Source organism: Sorex fumeus, unplaced genomic scaffold (assembly GCF_029834395.1).
Source record: "Sorex fumeus unplaced genomic scaffold, SorFum_2.1 ptg000051l, whole genome shotgun sequence".
In the NCBI taxonomy this organism is placed as follows: Eukaryota; Metazoa; Chordata; class Mammalia; order Eulipotyphla; family Soricidae; genus Sorex; species Sorex fumeus.
This window is the reverse complement of record NW_026606108.1, coordinates 26,906,504-26,922,312: the sequence shown is the minus strand read 5'-3', so window position 1 is coordinate 26,922,312 and position 15,809 is coordinate 26,906,504. Positions and strand designations below refer to the sequence as shown.

The 15,809-nt window shown below is 49.1% G+C and overlaps 1 protein-coding gene across 1 annotated transcript in view; it reads right to left on the bottom strand.

The window, feature by feature from the left end:
- The window catches only part of LOC130032813 (lamin-B1), a 44,875-nt gene extending 32,296 nt beyond the window's left edge, over positions 1 to 12,579 (bottom strand). The window contains exon 1 of the mRNA XM_056124411.1: positions 12,106 to 12,579. Coding sequence (XP_055980386.1) covers positions 12,106 to 12,464 — 359 coding nt within the window. The 5' untranslated portion in view covers positions 12,465 to 12,579. The remainder of the gene's footprint in view (positions 1 to 12,105) is intronic.
- Positions 12,580 to 15,809: the final 3,230 nt, after the last annotated feature.

The following is a 15,809-nucleotide window of genomic DNA, read 5'->3' as shown; positions in this document are numbered from 1 at the left end:
CATGTGGCTCCTAATCGACTCCAGGAGGCAGAAGTGATCCCTGAGTAGAGCCAGAGAGCAAGCCCTGAGCACACCCAACCCTCTGCCCCACAAATTACCTGGGAAAAAAGACCAGAGGGTACAAAGGAAACTCACTGATAAAAGGGGGAGACACAAACCCTGCCAATGAGAACACTGCCCTCTCTGAGGAATCAGATGCTCATATGGTATTGTCTAATTAACAAATTTTGTCGGCAACTTTCTTTTTTAGGGTCACACCAGTGATGCTCAGGGATTGCTCCTGGATCTGCACTCAGGAATTACTCCTAACAAGGTCCGGTAAAGAGGAGAAAGGACGGAATGCTACAAAAAGCACAAGATGTAACTACTGGTGGCAGTGGCACAGAAACAGCACTCCACTTCGCAGCAACCCGACCAAAACAGCAAAGGTGCAGGTCCCCAGGAGGGAAGCACCTGAAGGAAAAACCCTTCTTAGCTGAGAGTCCAGGGATGAGTGAAAACTAATGAGCAAACTCAAGAGCAAACATCCAAGGGAATCTCAGAGAAGTGAGCTGATCTAATACTGCAGACACTGGAGATGGCAAACGATGTCCTGGTAGCCTGAAGTAGGACTCGGTGATTGAAAATCTAAGCAAACCAACCTCCTAGCACCCTCCCTGCTTGCTCAATGGCCAAAGAAGAAGCATATGCTCTAAGCAGTAAATCAGATCTCCACTATGGGCAGTCACCAGGCAGAGAGAGCAGGGGAGGCCTGTGTACTCTTTCCAGTTCCTTCTCCTCACCCTCAGCCCCAAGACACTGAAGGGAGATGAGGTAGGTTAGCTGGGCCAGATCACTGGGGGAGACCCCTCAGCAGGCTGACCTGCATGGGCCATTTCCCTAGCACCATTTCCACTCATGCCTCTTGTCCCAGCTTAATTATTAATAACGCCAGCTTCCAAACGTACAAGTGTCCCTGTTTGGATGCTAAACTAGAGACTTACCCTAGAAGCTACCAAAGCATTCTCATTAAAGGAGGTAAAATGAGCAAAAATATTTTACTACAGAATCGTAAAGGGGTAAAGGGCCTTGCTCCCTACACAATTATCTTTTCATATTCAAACATATCTACTTTGAATTGACCATAAGAAGTGTGTCCTCCCCAACTTCCTCATTCATGGTCAGTGGTCTGACCCCACTGCCCAACCTCACCAGCACTAGGCCCTCCCAGACTAGGATCCCAGGCACCCAAATAACCCCTGTGGCCAATTCAAACCACTCTACCCTAGCATCCCTTCCTAAATGTCCTTGTCTGAGATTCAACTCTTGTTCCAACTCTCAGTCATCCCAGCTCTGCATCTCCTTCCTTTCACCTAGGTCTCACAGACAGATGTTCTCCATAGCTGACTCTGTACGCTTCTTTTTCTCTCACCCCTGCAAAGTGATCCAATTCTCTTCAGAGTTCTGAGCAGGATTCCAAATCCCCAGATGACAGCAAACCTCACCTACTCTCTCGCCACTAGACCCCAAAACCCTGTTTCCATCAGTTTGTGACAAGCAACACAGTGTGACCGGCTCAAAGGAACTATCCTAGACAGTCTCTGGCCCCCAGGTCAGGGGTTACCTCCTGGATCCCCCAGGCCCTCACCAGTGATCATCTCTCCTCTTCCCCCCTCCACAACAGCCAAAGTAATTGGCCTCAGCAATTGGACCATGTCACTCTTTGACAGGAAATTCTTGAGGCCTCTCCTTAGACTCCAAATCTCCCCCACCTGAGGGATCCAGGACACTGCCCTCTTCTGAAGCTTCCTTCAGAAGCCAGGGTCTCCTGACTCCAGCTGCTGCCCCAGTCCCCCCCTGGAGTAGGTCTTTTCTCCCCAGAACCAAGGTTGTAGCAATCTAAGCACTAACTACATGGTACTTGTGTTCTGCACGTACAGTACCACAATTCTGCAACTGTCCGCTGTCTTCCCCACACACTGGAAGTAACTGTTAACAAGGAGCACACATCCCTTTTCCAGTCCCAGCATTATTAGTTCAAGGCCTGACTTCGAGGACCTGCACCTCTAATGTGTGACTAAAAAGGAAAGCAGCTTATATCTTAAGATACAAATATTTACTTAGAGACTTAACTATCATTTTTCCAAAGCCCTTAGGATATTAAGGTGGAAGTTGCTTTACTTTCTGTGCTTTGCACTGCTGAGGCTCGAACCTAAGGTCTCACACCTGCAAACTGAGTGCTCTGCCACTGAGCTGCATCACCAGTCTGAAAGTAGTGGCTCTTTCCCCCTTCCTTAAAAAAAAAAAAAAAATTAAAAACCGGGTAAGGATACAGTTTAAGGAACTAGAGCACATGTTATCTTGCATGCATGATTATTCAATCCCTGGCAATATATGGCCCCACACATCAGTAGACAGGTGTGTCCTGGCGGCAGCACAGCCAGGCCAGGCTGAGTCTCTCAAAAGTGTCTCTGAGGCTTTCGGGGGCAGGGGGTGGAATTAATACCTGGCGATACTCAGGGGTTATTCCTGGCTCTGCAGTCAGGAATTACTCCTGGTTGTGTTCAAGGGAACATATGAGAGGCTGAGGGTTGAAGCCAGGTCAGCCACATGCAAGGCAAGCACCCAACCCACTGTGCCATCGCTCCCGTCCGAGAAAGTCACAATCAATCACAAATCATCCTGTTATTCGTCGATTGACTCGAGCAGGCCCCAGTAACGTCTCTTTCATCCTAGCCCTGAGATTATATTCAAGGCTCTTTAGGAGAATGAGACCCATCATTGTTACTGGTATTTGGCATGTTGGGTACGCCACAGGGAGTTTGCCAGACTCTGCCGAGTGGGCAGGCTACATTCGATAGCCTGCCAGTTTGTCTGAGAAAGTAACTCTTATTAAATTAAAAGAATCAAGTAAACCGATTAGTTCTGAAAAGCCTCATGTAACATTTAGGTGTCTACTAAAAATAAGAGAAGAAATCTAAGATTATGATCAAGTTTTGATCTTTTTGATCTTTTATGCTAAGAGTAAAACTGATGAAAGCATTAGAAACATCCTCCAGAAATTAAAAGGAGATTCTTCCAAATAGGAAACGGACACTCATCTGCTGCTGGCATCACAAACTGGCAACATGTTAATTCCTTTACCCCATGGTTAACATTTAGCCAGTAAATTATTTAACATTCAACCATTATGTTAAGCGCGGGGGGGGGGGGGGGGGGACCTGTTATTGCCAGCAAGCAGAAAGATAACCATAACCTAAGCGGCCTCCGAAAAATCCAGTCAGTCACTGCAAAGCCTAAATAGTAGGCTGTGGTCACAGCAAACAGAGCAGTTAACTCAAGTCCACCTTTCTTCAAAAGGGGCAGTTCCTTCACCCACAGTGTTCACCCACCTGTTGGGAGTTTATCATGAATGCACTGCTTGTGAAAAAGAAATGCAGGAAAAGTTCAAAGGTCTAATTTCTGTGCTGCAACGTAAGATTTTATTTTCTTTTGTTTTTTTGCATTTTCTAATTTTCCATAATGAATATAACTTTTCTGAAATTGTCCTCCCGTTGTTCATCGATTTACTCGAGCGGGCCCAGTAACATTTCCATTGTGAGACTTCTTGTTACTGTGTTTGGCATATTGAATACTCTCGGTAGCGTGACAGGCTCTCCGAGAGGGGAGGAAGAATCGAACCTGGCTCTGCCGGGCTGGCTGCGTGTAAGGCAATCGCCCTACCACTGTGCTATTACTCCAGCCCAAAATTAAAAGTTTTTATTTAAGTCCCCAAATATGACCTCCAAAACACAACTCCCTTCTCACAGACATGGGAGGGGGAGCAGGGAAAGCAGTCAGAACCGATTAAGGAAACTTCCTCAAGTTCCAGAAGTAAGTAGGATCTTCAGCTTCGGTGCTGCAGCACCCAGCCGACAGCCCAGGCAGATTCTGCTCTGGACATAAAAAAAAAAAAAAAAAAAAAACCTGGGCCGAAGATAGGAAAGTGCACGGATCTCTGACACAGCAGGGCTGACGTCACCAGACAACCTAATAGCAGCAGCATATTTTTACAGGCTTTATCTCTCATTCTTCGTGTAAGTCACTTCCTTCAATCTGGGTACAGCAAAAGCTTGCCTAGTCTAACGCCCCAGGTTAAACAAACAACTCCAGAAGATATCATACTTTAGCAAACATCCCCTGAAAGCTGGGGAAGGAAGTGTCATGACAGGTTAATTACTTAGGGCCCACTTTGTAGGCTGAATTCTAAGGGTTAGTACTTTCAGTTCCCTTGAAAACTTAAAGAAATACTTAACATGAAGTCTTAAGAGCATTTACATCAAGAACAAATGTCAGGTTGCTTGCTTCTTACCAGAACAAACTCAGGGCACAAGATAAAAACAGTAATATATGGTCTGAAGAGGTTTTTGTTTTTCAATTAATCAAGTTACGTACCAAAAAATCTCTCTAAAGAAGATTGACAGTGATTCTTTGGGGTTTGAAAACACAAAAATATTGGTAAAACAACCCTGATATTTAGTCTATAAATAAATCCTAAATTCTATTCTATGAACAAAAATACATAAGTCAAGTTTATATTTAGTCCCCCATCTCACTCTTTCCAATCTTGAAAAGGAGTCTTATCATATTATAGTTTGGTATGCTTCCTGATTTCTTTTTTTTTTCTTTTTGGGTCACACCCAGTGATGCTCAGGGGTTACTCCTGGCTCTGCACTTAGGAATCGCTCCTGGAGGTGCTCGGGGGGACCATATGGGATGCTGGGAATCAAACCCGGGTTGGCCGCGTGCAAGGCAAGCGCCCTACCTGCTGTGCTATCGCTCCAGCCCCATGCTTCCTGGTTTCTTTAAGTTATTAATGTGGATGGAAATTCATCCATTATTCTGAGGTAGGTAAATGACGGGGCTGGAGCAATAGCACAGTGGGTAGGGTATTGGCCTTGCATGAAGCAGACTGTGGTTCAATTCTTCTGCCCCTCTCGGAGAGCCTGGCAAGCTACTGAGAGTATCGTGCCCACATGACAAAGCCTGGCAAGCTCTGGCAAGCTACCCATGGCATATTTGTTGTTGGGTTGTTTTTTTTTTTTTTTGCTTTTTTTGGGTCACACCTGGCGATGTTCAGGGTTACTCGTGGCTCTGCACTCAGGAATTACTCCTGGCGGGGGACCATATGGGATGCTGGGAATTGAACCTGGGTTGGTTGCATGCAAGGCAAACGCTCTACCTGCTGTGCTATAGCTCCAGCCCTACCCATGAGATATTTGATATGCCAAAAAAAGTAACAAGTCTGACAATGGAGATATTACTGGTGCCCACTCGAGCACATCAATGAATGACAGGAGGACAATGCTACAGTGCTACAGGTAAATAACAAGTTAAAAAAAAAAAAGTAAGTTTCTTGACTTTTTCTAAGATTTAGAAATTCAGATTCTTCCAATCTTCTTCCTAATTAAACAGCTGCATAAATTAAAGCTCAAAGAATTCAAGAACTCTCTTAAGCCACAGACTTTTTGGTACAACCTATATGAAGTGGATGTGAACAAGGGTACCACTCAGCCCAAAGAGATAACAGGCTAAGCGTGTGCCACTTCGCATAGGGAGACCCAGCTTTGAACTGACACCATATGGTTCCCTAAGCACAGCTGGCAATAACTCCCAGTCTTAAATAAGGGAGACACCGCTCAGCACTCACTGGGGTGTCCCAAACACAAAATAACGGAAGAAAGTGTCCAATTATCCATAAGCACAAAAACACTCACTAGAGGCCAGAGAGATAAGAGAGCAGGTAAAGTGCTTGCATGCAGCCAGTCCAGGTTGGATCCCCAGCACCCCAAATGGTCCCCAGGACTCCCTAAAGAGTGATCCCTGAGGAGAGCCAGGAGTAAGCCTAAATACTACCAAATGTGGCCCCCAAAATAAACAAAACCACTAACTGGAATTATACTCACTGCAGTGTTACTTACCACAGTCATGATCTGGAAACAATACAAGTGCCCAACAATAGACGAGTGGGTGAAATTATATATAAATACACACAGCAATGAGGAATACTACTCAGCTATAAGGAAAGATGAAATCTTGCACTGTATTATGAAAAACAGATGAAACTAGACAGGCTCCCATGAAGCAAAGTCTGAAGGATCAAGAAAGAATACCAGATGATCTCACTCTTTAGTGGTGCCTGAAGAAAAAAAGCAAGGGCACAGACAATACCCCACAACATCAATGTAACCAAACCCTCAGGCTGACCACAGAACTGCAGTTACCATGGGAAGGGGTGGACAGATTGACATCACCTACAATGGATAGTGATGAAGGGATACTAACACTTTGCTGGTGCATAAGGCATGGTAACAACGAATGCCTAAACAAACGTTCACACTACTGTGTACTATTGTCTCTTCAGGGAACTGGAGAGATAGTACAGCGGGTAGGATGTTTGCCTTGCAACACCCAGGTCGACCCAGGTTGGATTCCCAGCATGCAGATGGTCCACCAAGCACCGCCAGGAGTAATTCCTGAGTGCATGAGCCAGGAGTAACCCCTGTGCATTGCCGAGTGTGACCCAAAAAGAAAAAAAAAGTTTCTTCAATAAAAAGGTTCCAATTACATGTGCTGGTACTACACACCTGCATCTAGAAATTTTTAAAATAAAAACACAAATTCAAATTTCTCGTTCATATTTTCCTACTACTAACAGAGCAAAATTAAAGAAATGCTGTGTGTTCCGCCTCCCCTCCCTTCAATAAACATACACTACAGGCTTGAACCCTGAACCTTAAGCTCCTCTCCCTCAATGCCATGATGTTTGGGGATGAAAGTAGAAGTCTAAGATTTTCAGGTTCATATGAACCACAGGAATCAATCAACATTATACTTTAATCCTTCTGGAGGTGGGAAAAAAAAACTTATTTCCATAATACAAATGTAAAATCACCATTTGTTTTTAAAAAGTAAGAAATTCTACTTTAAATAGCAAAGTCTTGTAGAATATCTCAAAGATTAATCTGAAAACACAGACTTTAAGGTCTAACCAGATGTAAACTATTAAACCATGTTTCTTGACACAATTTTTAATCAAATTTTAATTAATGGACCAGGAATATAGCTCAGTGGCAGATATTTTAGTCTGTGCATGAAATCCTGGATTCAAGAGCAGGGAGTGGAGGGAAAGGAAGGTGAGAGAGGAAGAACTGGCTTGCTCAGGGTTGAAAAATCCTACAGCACTCCCTCAAAAAATCCAAAAAATAAAAATATAAATTCACAATCTCTTTTAAGTACACCTAGAATTCTAAAACCTAGTTTCATTAATTTATTTGATGATAAAATCTGACCTGAATGATGAGGCTATTTTTAGTTGTATTTTTCCAGTACTGTGACTATTAATATCACTCTCTGTAAAAATATCTGTTTCATGATGGAGTACTACCTCAAACCCCACAGGGCGTCATATGTTGTATATGCGTAGTGCCTTTCTTTGTTTATTTTTGACCACATCGGTGACACTCAGAGGTTACTCCTACGAAATCACTGCGCTAAGGAATCACTCCTAATACCATATGAGATGCCAGGGATAGAACCTCACCTGGTTCAGCCACATTCAAGGCAAGCATCCTACCTGCTGTACTATCTCTTCGGCCCCCAAGTTACCTTCATAACTATTGGAACTGCCTTAAGCACACCTGCCCATAAGAGTAAATTCTGAAAATCAATTATTCTTCACTTTTGTTTTTAAAACGTTAACTGATAACATTCATCATCACTCTTAAAATTCTTCCCCAAAAAAGGCTTCCAAGAAAATATAATTAGACTTGGACTGAATAGAAGCTGTATCTTAAATCTGGTATCTGTAGGCCTATAAATTCAAAATCATCTGCAGAGAAACTATTCTGAAATTCTATCTAGCAGGACCAAGCATCTCTAGAAATTCTGACCACAAGATTGTGTGCTGAGGAATCAAAAAGGGACTAAGGGACTAAAAAAACTTATTTTTTTTTTCTATTTTGTTTCAGGACCACACCCAGGCAGTACTCAGGGCTTACTTCTGGCTCTGTGCTCAGGTACCACTCCTGGTGGATCATGGAGGAACAGATGGGGTGACGGGGATCAAAGTTAGGTCAGCAGGTGCAAGACAAATGTCCTACCTCTATACTATTGCTTTGGCTGGACTAAGTAAGTTTGAAGTCTGTAATGCTAAGATATTGACTTAATCTAAGTCGGTATCACTTAAATGAGACAAATTATAGAAGCTTCGGGGGGGGAAAAAAAGCAGAAAATAAACTTCAAGACAATGAAAGAGTGGGGGCCGGAGCAATAGCACAGCGGGTAGGGTGTTTGCCTTGCACGTGGCTGACCTGGGTTCGATCCCCGGCATCCCATATGGTGCCCCAAGCACCACCAGGAGTAATTCCTGAGTACAGAGCCAGGAGTAACCCCTGAGCATCGCTGGGTGTGACCCCCAAAAAAAAAAATAATTAAAGAACTAAATTAACCCAATAGACAAAGGCATTTTTGTCCCCTCCATCCTCAAATTATACTTCAATTACTGCTCAAAATTGACTCCTAGGATGATGGCTTACTATATGCACTGACATTAGTTGCCCCCAGTGCTACAAGGTCCCCTGAGCACCACCAGGTGTGGCCCCAAAACAAACAAACAAAAAGAAAGGATCAATAGCTAAGACATACCTAGACCTGCATCTATCACTATACCAGGACAAAGAAATTCCAGAAGCTTTTTTAGGGGGTGTAGGCGGTCAATAACTACCCCCCAAAAAAGAATAAAAGGCCTGTGAATGGCATTAAACAGACAATAACAATTAAAAAATAGATTCACTATAAAAAATAGACTATATCACTACAATTTCCAAGTTCTGAGATAAGCCAGTATTCTATACCTAGCTCAACTATCTGGCAAGCATTAGAATAAAATTAAGTTATTTGCAGACTCACAGGGCTCAGAAAGCTTAGTTTCTGTCATCCTTTCTGAATAAATTGCCTACGAATATTCTCAAACAAAATGAGAGAATAAACAAAATACACGAAGAAACTATCAAGCAAATTTCTCGTATGTCAGCTGCACAACACGTCTTGTGAACAGTGTTCTGGACAGGAGTGGGACAATTAGACTCATAGTTGATGATATGATTAGAAAGCTTCAAAAGGTTTATAAGAATATAATAATGATAAATTTTTCTTCTGCCAAGAGCCTATTTAGGGGCAAACTGTACAAGGAGACTAGTAACTGAAATATGAACCAAAAACATTTCATGTTTTGAGCAACTGACAGCATCTAAGTTGGCAATAGAAATGTATGTACAAACCTAAGAAAAGTAAAGATTCTAACACTTGTTTCAGATTATTATTTTCAATAGTCAGTCTCTTAGACAGACTTCCTTAACCACAATATCCATTCTTCATTTTGTTTTTATTCCCTAACATATTACCTAGTATATCAGACATATTATCAATTCTAATACATATATCCTCACTTTTTAATCCTTCTGAAACCAGCATGCATTTTGCAATCCACAAATAAGCTTTTACAACAATAGTCAGCCAGGTGGCAGTCTTGTTACTATATAATAAAAAAAAAAAACTTGAATATCTACTGGAAAGATTACTACAGTACCAGTATCAAAATTCTTGAGATTAGATAAAATATATTAGCTGCTAATTATTTCTCCTACTGTGCTCTCAAAACATATGGTCCATAATGCTGAGTCTCTGTATCCAGGAAAGATAGGTCAAAGGGCTGACTGAGCTGAGCACATGTGTGGGAGGCCCAGGTTTGATTCCTGGCACTACATGGTCAATTTCTGGAGCACAAATCTGGGAGCAGTTTCTGAATACCACAGTAAATAGCCCCAAAACCAAATGTTTCACATACCTAAACAGTGACTAGCCCATAGCAGATGCCTAATCAGTATCACTTGAACACCTCTGAAACCAGAACAGGTCCAGTGAGTGCAAGCTACATGCTGGTCCTGACGGCTTTTTCTTCTCAATAATGGAGTCAGACAAGCGATGACGAAAACAGAATTAGAGTTAACTGAGCCATTTCAAAAGATCATTGCAAAGGTAGGTAAACCCAAGAAGCAAATAAAAAAAAATTGTTTCCCTGTCTTCTGGGCCACACCAGGTGATATTCAGGGGTTACTCCTGGCACTGTACTCAGAAATCACTCCTGGTGGTACTGGGGGAACAGGGCAGTAAACATACAGGGATGCCAGGGATGGAAGCCAGGTAGGTCATGTGCAAGGCAAGCACCCTACCTGCTTGCTTCACTACCTCTCCAGTCCCTAAACTTATTAATTTTTAGTATGGAGCTAAATAGTTAAAGAAATAAAAGCCCAATGGATTAAATATGACTGCTTCCTGGAAAAAGATCGTAAACTATCATTTTTCATTATGAACCCATCTATACTATTTTTTGCTTACGAAGTGCACAGCCTTTTTTTTATGAACTGTTTTTCCAGTACAGGAATGCAAAGGAGAGTCCTACACCAAGTCAGAGACTAAGACAAGCATATGCACATGCTTATCAATGGAAAGACAGGAGATCCACGGGCCCAGACAGTGTAACTTGCAAGAGGCGGGGCTCAACCCCCAGCACCACACGGCTCCCCCACACCCACAACTCGGGGAGAGCCCCGAGCAATGAGCATCGAGCAAACCTAGAGCACCTTTAGGTCAGGGCCTCCAAACCAAAAACCAGTAATAGGAAAGACAGATACCCAGGATCAAAGTCGCAAGAAGGAAATCTCCAGAAATTTCAATCAGCCGTTAGAGAGCATGAGTTCGACAGTGACATGCACACGACTTCCGAATGATGGCAAATATGCTATTCGGCATATAAGAAAGTCAAAGTAGGATCAGCAGAGGATTCAAAGTTGATCGTCAAGTCCTGAGCTGAAATCCCGACTCCCTTCGGTGGTGAAATAATTACCAGCTCCACCAGACCACAACGCTCCCCACATTTACCCAACTCTTTCACCTGCCCTGGCCTGTCAACACAGTGACTGACGCTGAACAAACAAGAGTGGTCTGTCCATTACCTACAACTCCGAGTGACAGTACATACGGCGCGGGTGCAAAAGCCAGGGGAGGGGACCGGTGCCAGGAGGGGGCGGGGTGGTTGCTGCAAGAGGTTCGCGGATTGGAACGCGGCGGTCGGAGCATTCTCAAAGGCCACATTGGAATCCCCAGCGCGGGAGAAGCCCCAGGATCCTCCCCCCAGCCCCCCCCCCTACACACACACACATACACAGCACCACATCTGTGTCGCTGAAGGCCACCACAGCGTTCCCCGGGAGACAGTGAAGGTGCCTGAAACCTCTCCCTGCCCTGGATCCGTCAGGCCGCGTCCATCGCTCAGCCTCTAACCCCTGTCCCCTCCCAGCCAGAGTCTAGCCGCAGAACCCTCGCCCAATGTCACAGGGCCAAGAAAAGAGCGCGCCAAGGCAAGACCCACCCCCCGGAGACCCGGACGCTGGAGACTGGTCCCTCCCCTTCCTCCCTCGAGCCCGCGCGGAGCTCATTCATTCTTGAATCGGGCAGCCGGGGCTCCGCGGCCGACGGGCCCAGCACGGCAAACCCACCCGGTGCTTTGTCTCCCACCCGGCCGGAAACCGCGGCGCGCACTGGGGCGCGCGCCGGGGGTGGGGTGGGGGGGAGCACCACCCCGCACCTGGGCCGCGCGGGGCCGCCGAGCGGACGCCCGGAGGACCAGGGCCCGAGGCCCGAACCCGCGCGCTCACTCGGTCGGGACCGGCGGCGGCGGATCCGGGGCTGGGAAAGGTGCCTCCCAGTCCCCGGGGGCTGCAACTCGAGCCCCGCACCCCCTCCGCCTTCCCTGCGAAACCCCCGGCCCCAAGCCAAGAAACTCGAGATTCCTTCCCGTTTCCGGAGACAGAAAACCCGACCCCTTCCCTAAAGGCGCGGGATTCCCGCCTTCCCCCCATCTCCCCGCCCCACCTCTCGCTCTTCCCCCCCCCCACCCCCCACCTCCGCGGTGCAGAAACCCCAGAACTCGGCCTCCCCCAGGCTGCGCGCCGTCGCCCCGGGGGAGTAGGTCGGGGGGAGAGGGGGGAACCACTAACCCCGCAGCAGCCCCGCGAGCACACTCACTTGAGCAGAAGCTGGTCGTGCTCGGCCTTGAACTTGCCCAGCTCGATCTGCAGCTTGGCGCGCTCGCGGGCCGTGTCGTCGAGCGCGCGGCGCGCGTCGGCCAGCTCGGTCTCGTAGAGCGCCTTGAGGCCGGTGAGCTCGCGGCCGCGCACCTCCTCCCGCTCCGTCACCTGCAGCTGCAGCGCGCTGTTCTCCGTCTCCAGGCTGCGCACCTTGTCGATGTACACGGCCAGCCGGTCGTTGAGCTCGCGCAGCTCCTCCTTCTCCTGCAGCCGCGACAGCCGCGTGGGGCTCAGCGGCGTGGCGGGGGCGCTGGAGCGGCTGCCCGACCGCGGCGGCAAGGGGGTCGCGGTCGCCATGGCGGAGCGGCGGGGGCGATCGGTAGCCCGGGGAGGGAGGAGAGCAGAGCAGGGAGGGCGGGGAGGAGGGGCGCCCGAGCCCGCGATCAGCGCTCGCCGAGAGCCCGGCGTCGGGAGCGAGGGAGAAGTACCTGGGATGGCGGGAGAGCGTTACAACACAAAGGGTAAAAAAAAAAAAAGGAGGGGGGGAAGGGCTGCGAATCAATCAATCGTCAAATGCCCTTTGTCAGAAAACGCGCGCGCGCGCGCACACAGACACACACAGACACACGCACACAAGGGAAGGAACGGGGCGAGGGTGACCGGAGGGCCCCGTGAGGTCCGCGCGCCGCCGCCGCCGCCTAGTCTCCCGCCCGCAGCACTTTGTTTCCTCGCAGGCGGCGCGGCGCGGCGGGCGGGGGGGGGGTGGGGAGGAGGGCGGCGAGGGGCGGGCTGGAGGGGAGCCGCTGGGGGCGGAGGTGGCGCGGGCCCCGGCGCGACTCTCCCCAACATGGCCGGCGCGCCGGCCCGCCCACGTGGCCTCGGCCGGCCAATGGGGAGGCGGCAGAGCGCTCGGGCGGCGCAGGGGCCGGGCCTGGAAATTTAAAATCGGGCCCTCGGGCAACCGTCGGGCGGGCGGGCGCGCGGGGCGGGGCGGGGCCGGGCGGCGGGCGGCGGGGACCATTTCTCCTCTCCTCCCTATCCTCCCACCGCCCTTCTCGGGGTCCGTCCCTCCCCCCCACACCCGAGAGTGAGCGGGTGGCGGGAAGGAGCCCCGAGGTTTCCGGGGCGGGTCGGCACCACAGTCCACACCCGGCGGTTCAGGGAAATTCAAATGTAAACGTCCCCATCTAGCCACGCGCCGGAGACTCGGAGGGGTCTGGCTGGCCGCCCGCCGCGGTCATCTTATCCCCGGCCGCTTTCGGGGTTACGTAACGGGCGGTCACGTCCGAGGTTCAAAATCCACCACGCGCCGGTTCCAAGTTGCGAGGTTTCCTAGGTTCCCCCGCCCCAGACTGAAACGCCCTCCCCGCGATGCGGCGCGCGCCTGTCCGGACGCCAGCGGATACGCCGCTCGCGAGCACCCGCAGCTTTGGTGTTTCAAGTTCCTGGCTACTCAGGTTAATGGACTTGTCCCGGGCCGTTTGTGCTTCTCGCCGAATTTGTAGGGTTTTATTTTCATTTCATTTCATTTCATCATCCTGTTAATCGTCGATTGCCTCGAGCAGGCCCCAGTAACGTCTCTTTCATCCTAGTCCTGAGATTATATTCAGGGCTCTTTAGGAGAATGAGACCCATCATTGTTACTGGTATTTGGCATATTTGGTAGGCCACGGGGAGTTTGCCAGACTCTGCCCTGTGGGCAGGCTACATTCGACAGCCTGCAAGTTTGTCCAAAGTAGGAATGAGATACGAAGATGTCGCGCGGCCGCGAATGCGGCCGCGCGGTTCCGGGATCTGCATTTTATAGTCTCTGAGTCTTGGCCGCTGATGGGATTACACGGCGCCAGGGGGCCAGGTGGTGGGTGTGACCCCCGCCTACTGGAATTTGGAGGATCTGGGTGGAAGATGCTCGACTCCAAATCAAGTAGGCTTGGAGGTCTCGGCCCCGGAACCCGCGTGGCTTTGTCCCTCTGCCAGTACCTTCAGGTGTGCGGAGAGTGGTCTCAGCATGGTGGTGGCTGGTCCTGGAGGTCTCCGGCTGCCGTAGCCCTGGCCGGGGCGGGGAGGAAAGCTCAACCCGCTCCCCTCCAAGGGACTCCGGGAAGGAACACCGAGGCGCGGGGGCAGAGACTGCACTGCTCTCGTCCGGGATCTGCATTTTATAGTCTCTGAGTCTTGGCCGCTGATGGGATTACACGGCGCCAGGGGGCCAGGTGGTGGGTGTGACCCCCGCCTACTGGAATTTGGAGGATCTGGGTGGAAGATGCTCGACTCCAAATCAAGTAGGCTTGGAGGTCTCGGCCCCGGAACCCGCGTGGCTTTGTCCCTCTGCCAGTACCTTCAGGTGTGCGGAGAGTGGTCTCAGCATGGTGGTGGCTGGTCCTGGAGGTCTCCGGCTGCCGTAGCCCTGGCCGGGGCGGGGAGGAAAGCTCAACCCGCTCCCCTCCAAGGGACTCCGGGAAGGAACACCGAGGCGCGGGGGCAGAGACTGCACTGCTCTCGTCCGGGATCTGCATTTTATAGTCTCTGAGTCTTGGCCGCTGATGGGATTACACGGCGCCAGGGGGCCAGGTGGTGGGTGTGACCCCCGCCTACTGGAATTTGGAGGATCTGGGTGGAAGATGCTCGACTCCAAATCAAGTAGGCTTGGAGGTCTCGGCCCCGGAACCCGCGTGGCTTTGTCCCTCTGCCAGTACCTTCAGGTGTGCGGAGAGTGGTCTCAGCATGGTGGTGGCTGGTCCTGGAGGTCTCCGGCTGCCGTAGCCCTGGCCGGGGCGGGGAGGAAAGCTCAACCCGCTCCCCTCCAAGGGACTCCGGGAAGGAACACCGAGGCGCGGGGGCAGAGACTGCACTGCTCTCGTCCGGGATCTGCATTTTATAGTCTCTGAGTCTTGGCCGCTGATGGGATTACACGGCGCCAGGGGGCCAGGTGGTGGGTGTGACCCCCGCCTACTGGAATTTGGAGGATCTGGGTGGAAGATGCTCGACTCCAAATCAAGTAGGCTTGGAGGTCTTGTAGGGTTTTATAAGACCAAGAAAACGCCTTGTGCCGGAAGACCCAAAAAAGAAAAAAAAAAGAAAGAAACCCCACCTTGAATATGGTATGATTGAATATAGGGCGAGTGGTCCCAAATTCCTAAGTGGCCGGGGATCGAAATCTACACTCCTGAAAATGTAAATAGAAACGCGGTTTGGCTTTTGAAAGGGATTCCCCCGAAGATGTCATTGACTTGATCCTGCTTAGAAACCTGCCTTAGGGACTTGAGTAAGTTGCTACATAGTGTCCAAACTTTACGGCCAGCGTTCATGGGAATTTACTTTGTACCCAGTATCCGTCCCCATATCTGCCCTGTGGGAACTGGAGTGGTGTGGGAACTGGATTGTTTCCACTTGACATTCGTTTTCTAGATGAATTATCTTCAGGCCGCCATGCAGGCGACAAGCGAGATGTGAACCCAGGTTGTTTCATGGGACTCCAGAGCCTCGCCCTTAACTATAACCTAGGATGCCACCTCACAACCTGTTAGGAAGGCATCTGTGGAATAATTAAAGGTTAGACGCCTTTGTAATGGTAGAAGTGAAGACCAAGATGTTCTTTAAATATTAATCAAGTCCTGTATGTAAGAATTAGGGAAAAGCACTAGACTGCATTTCATTCAGCCTCGGCGAATTTCTGGGTCCTATCTATGATGATATATATCC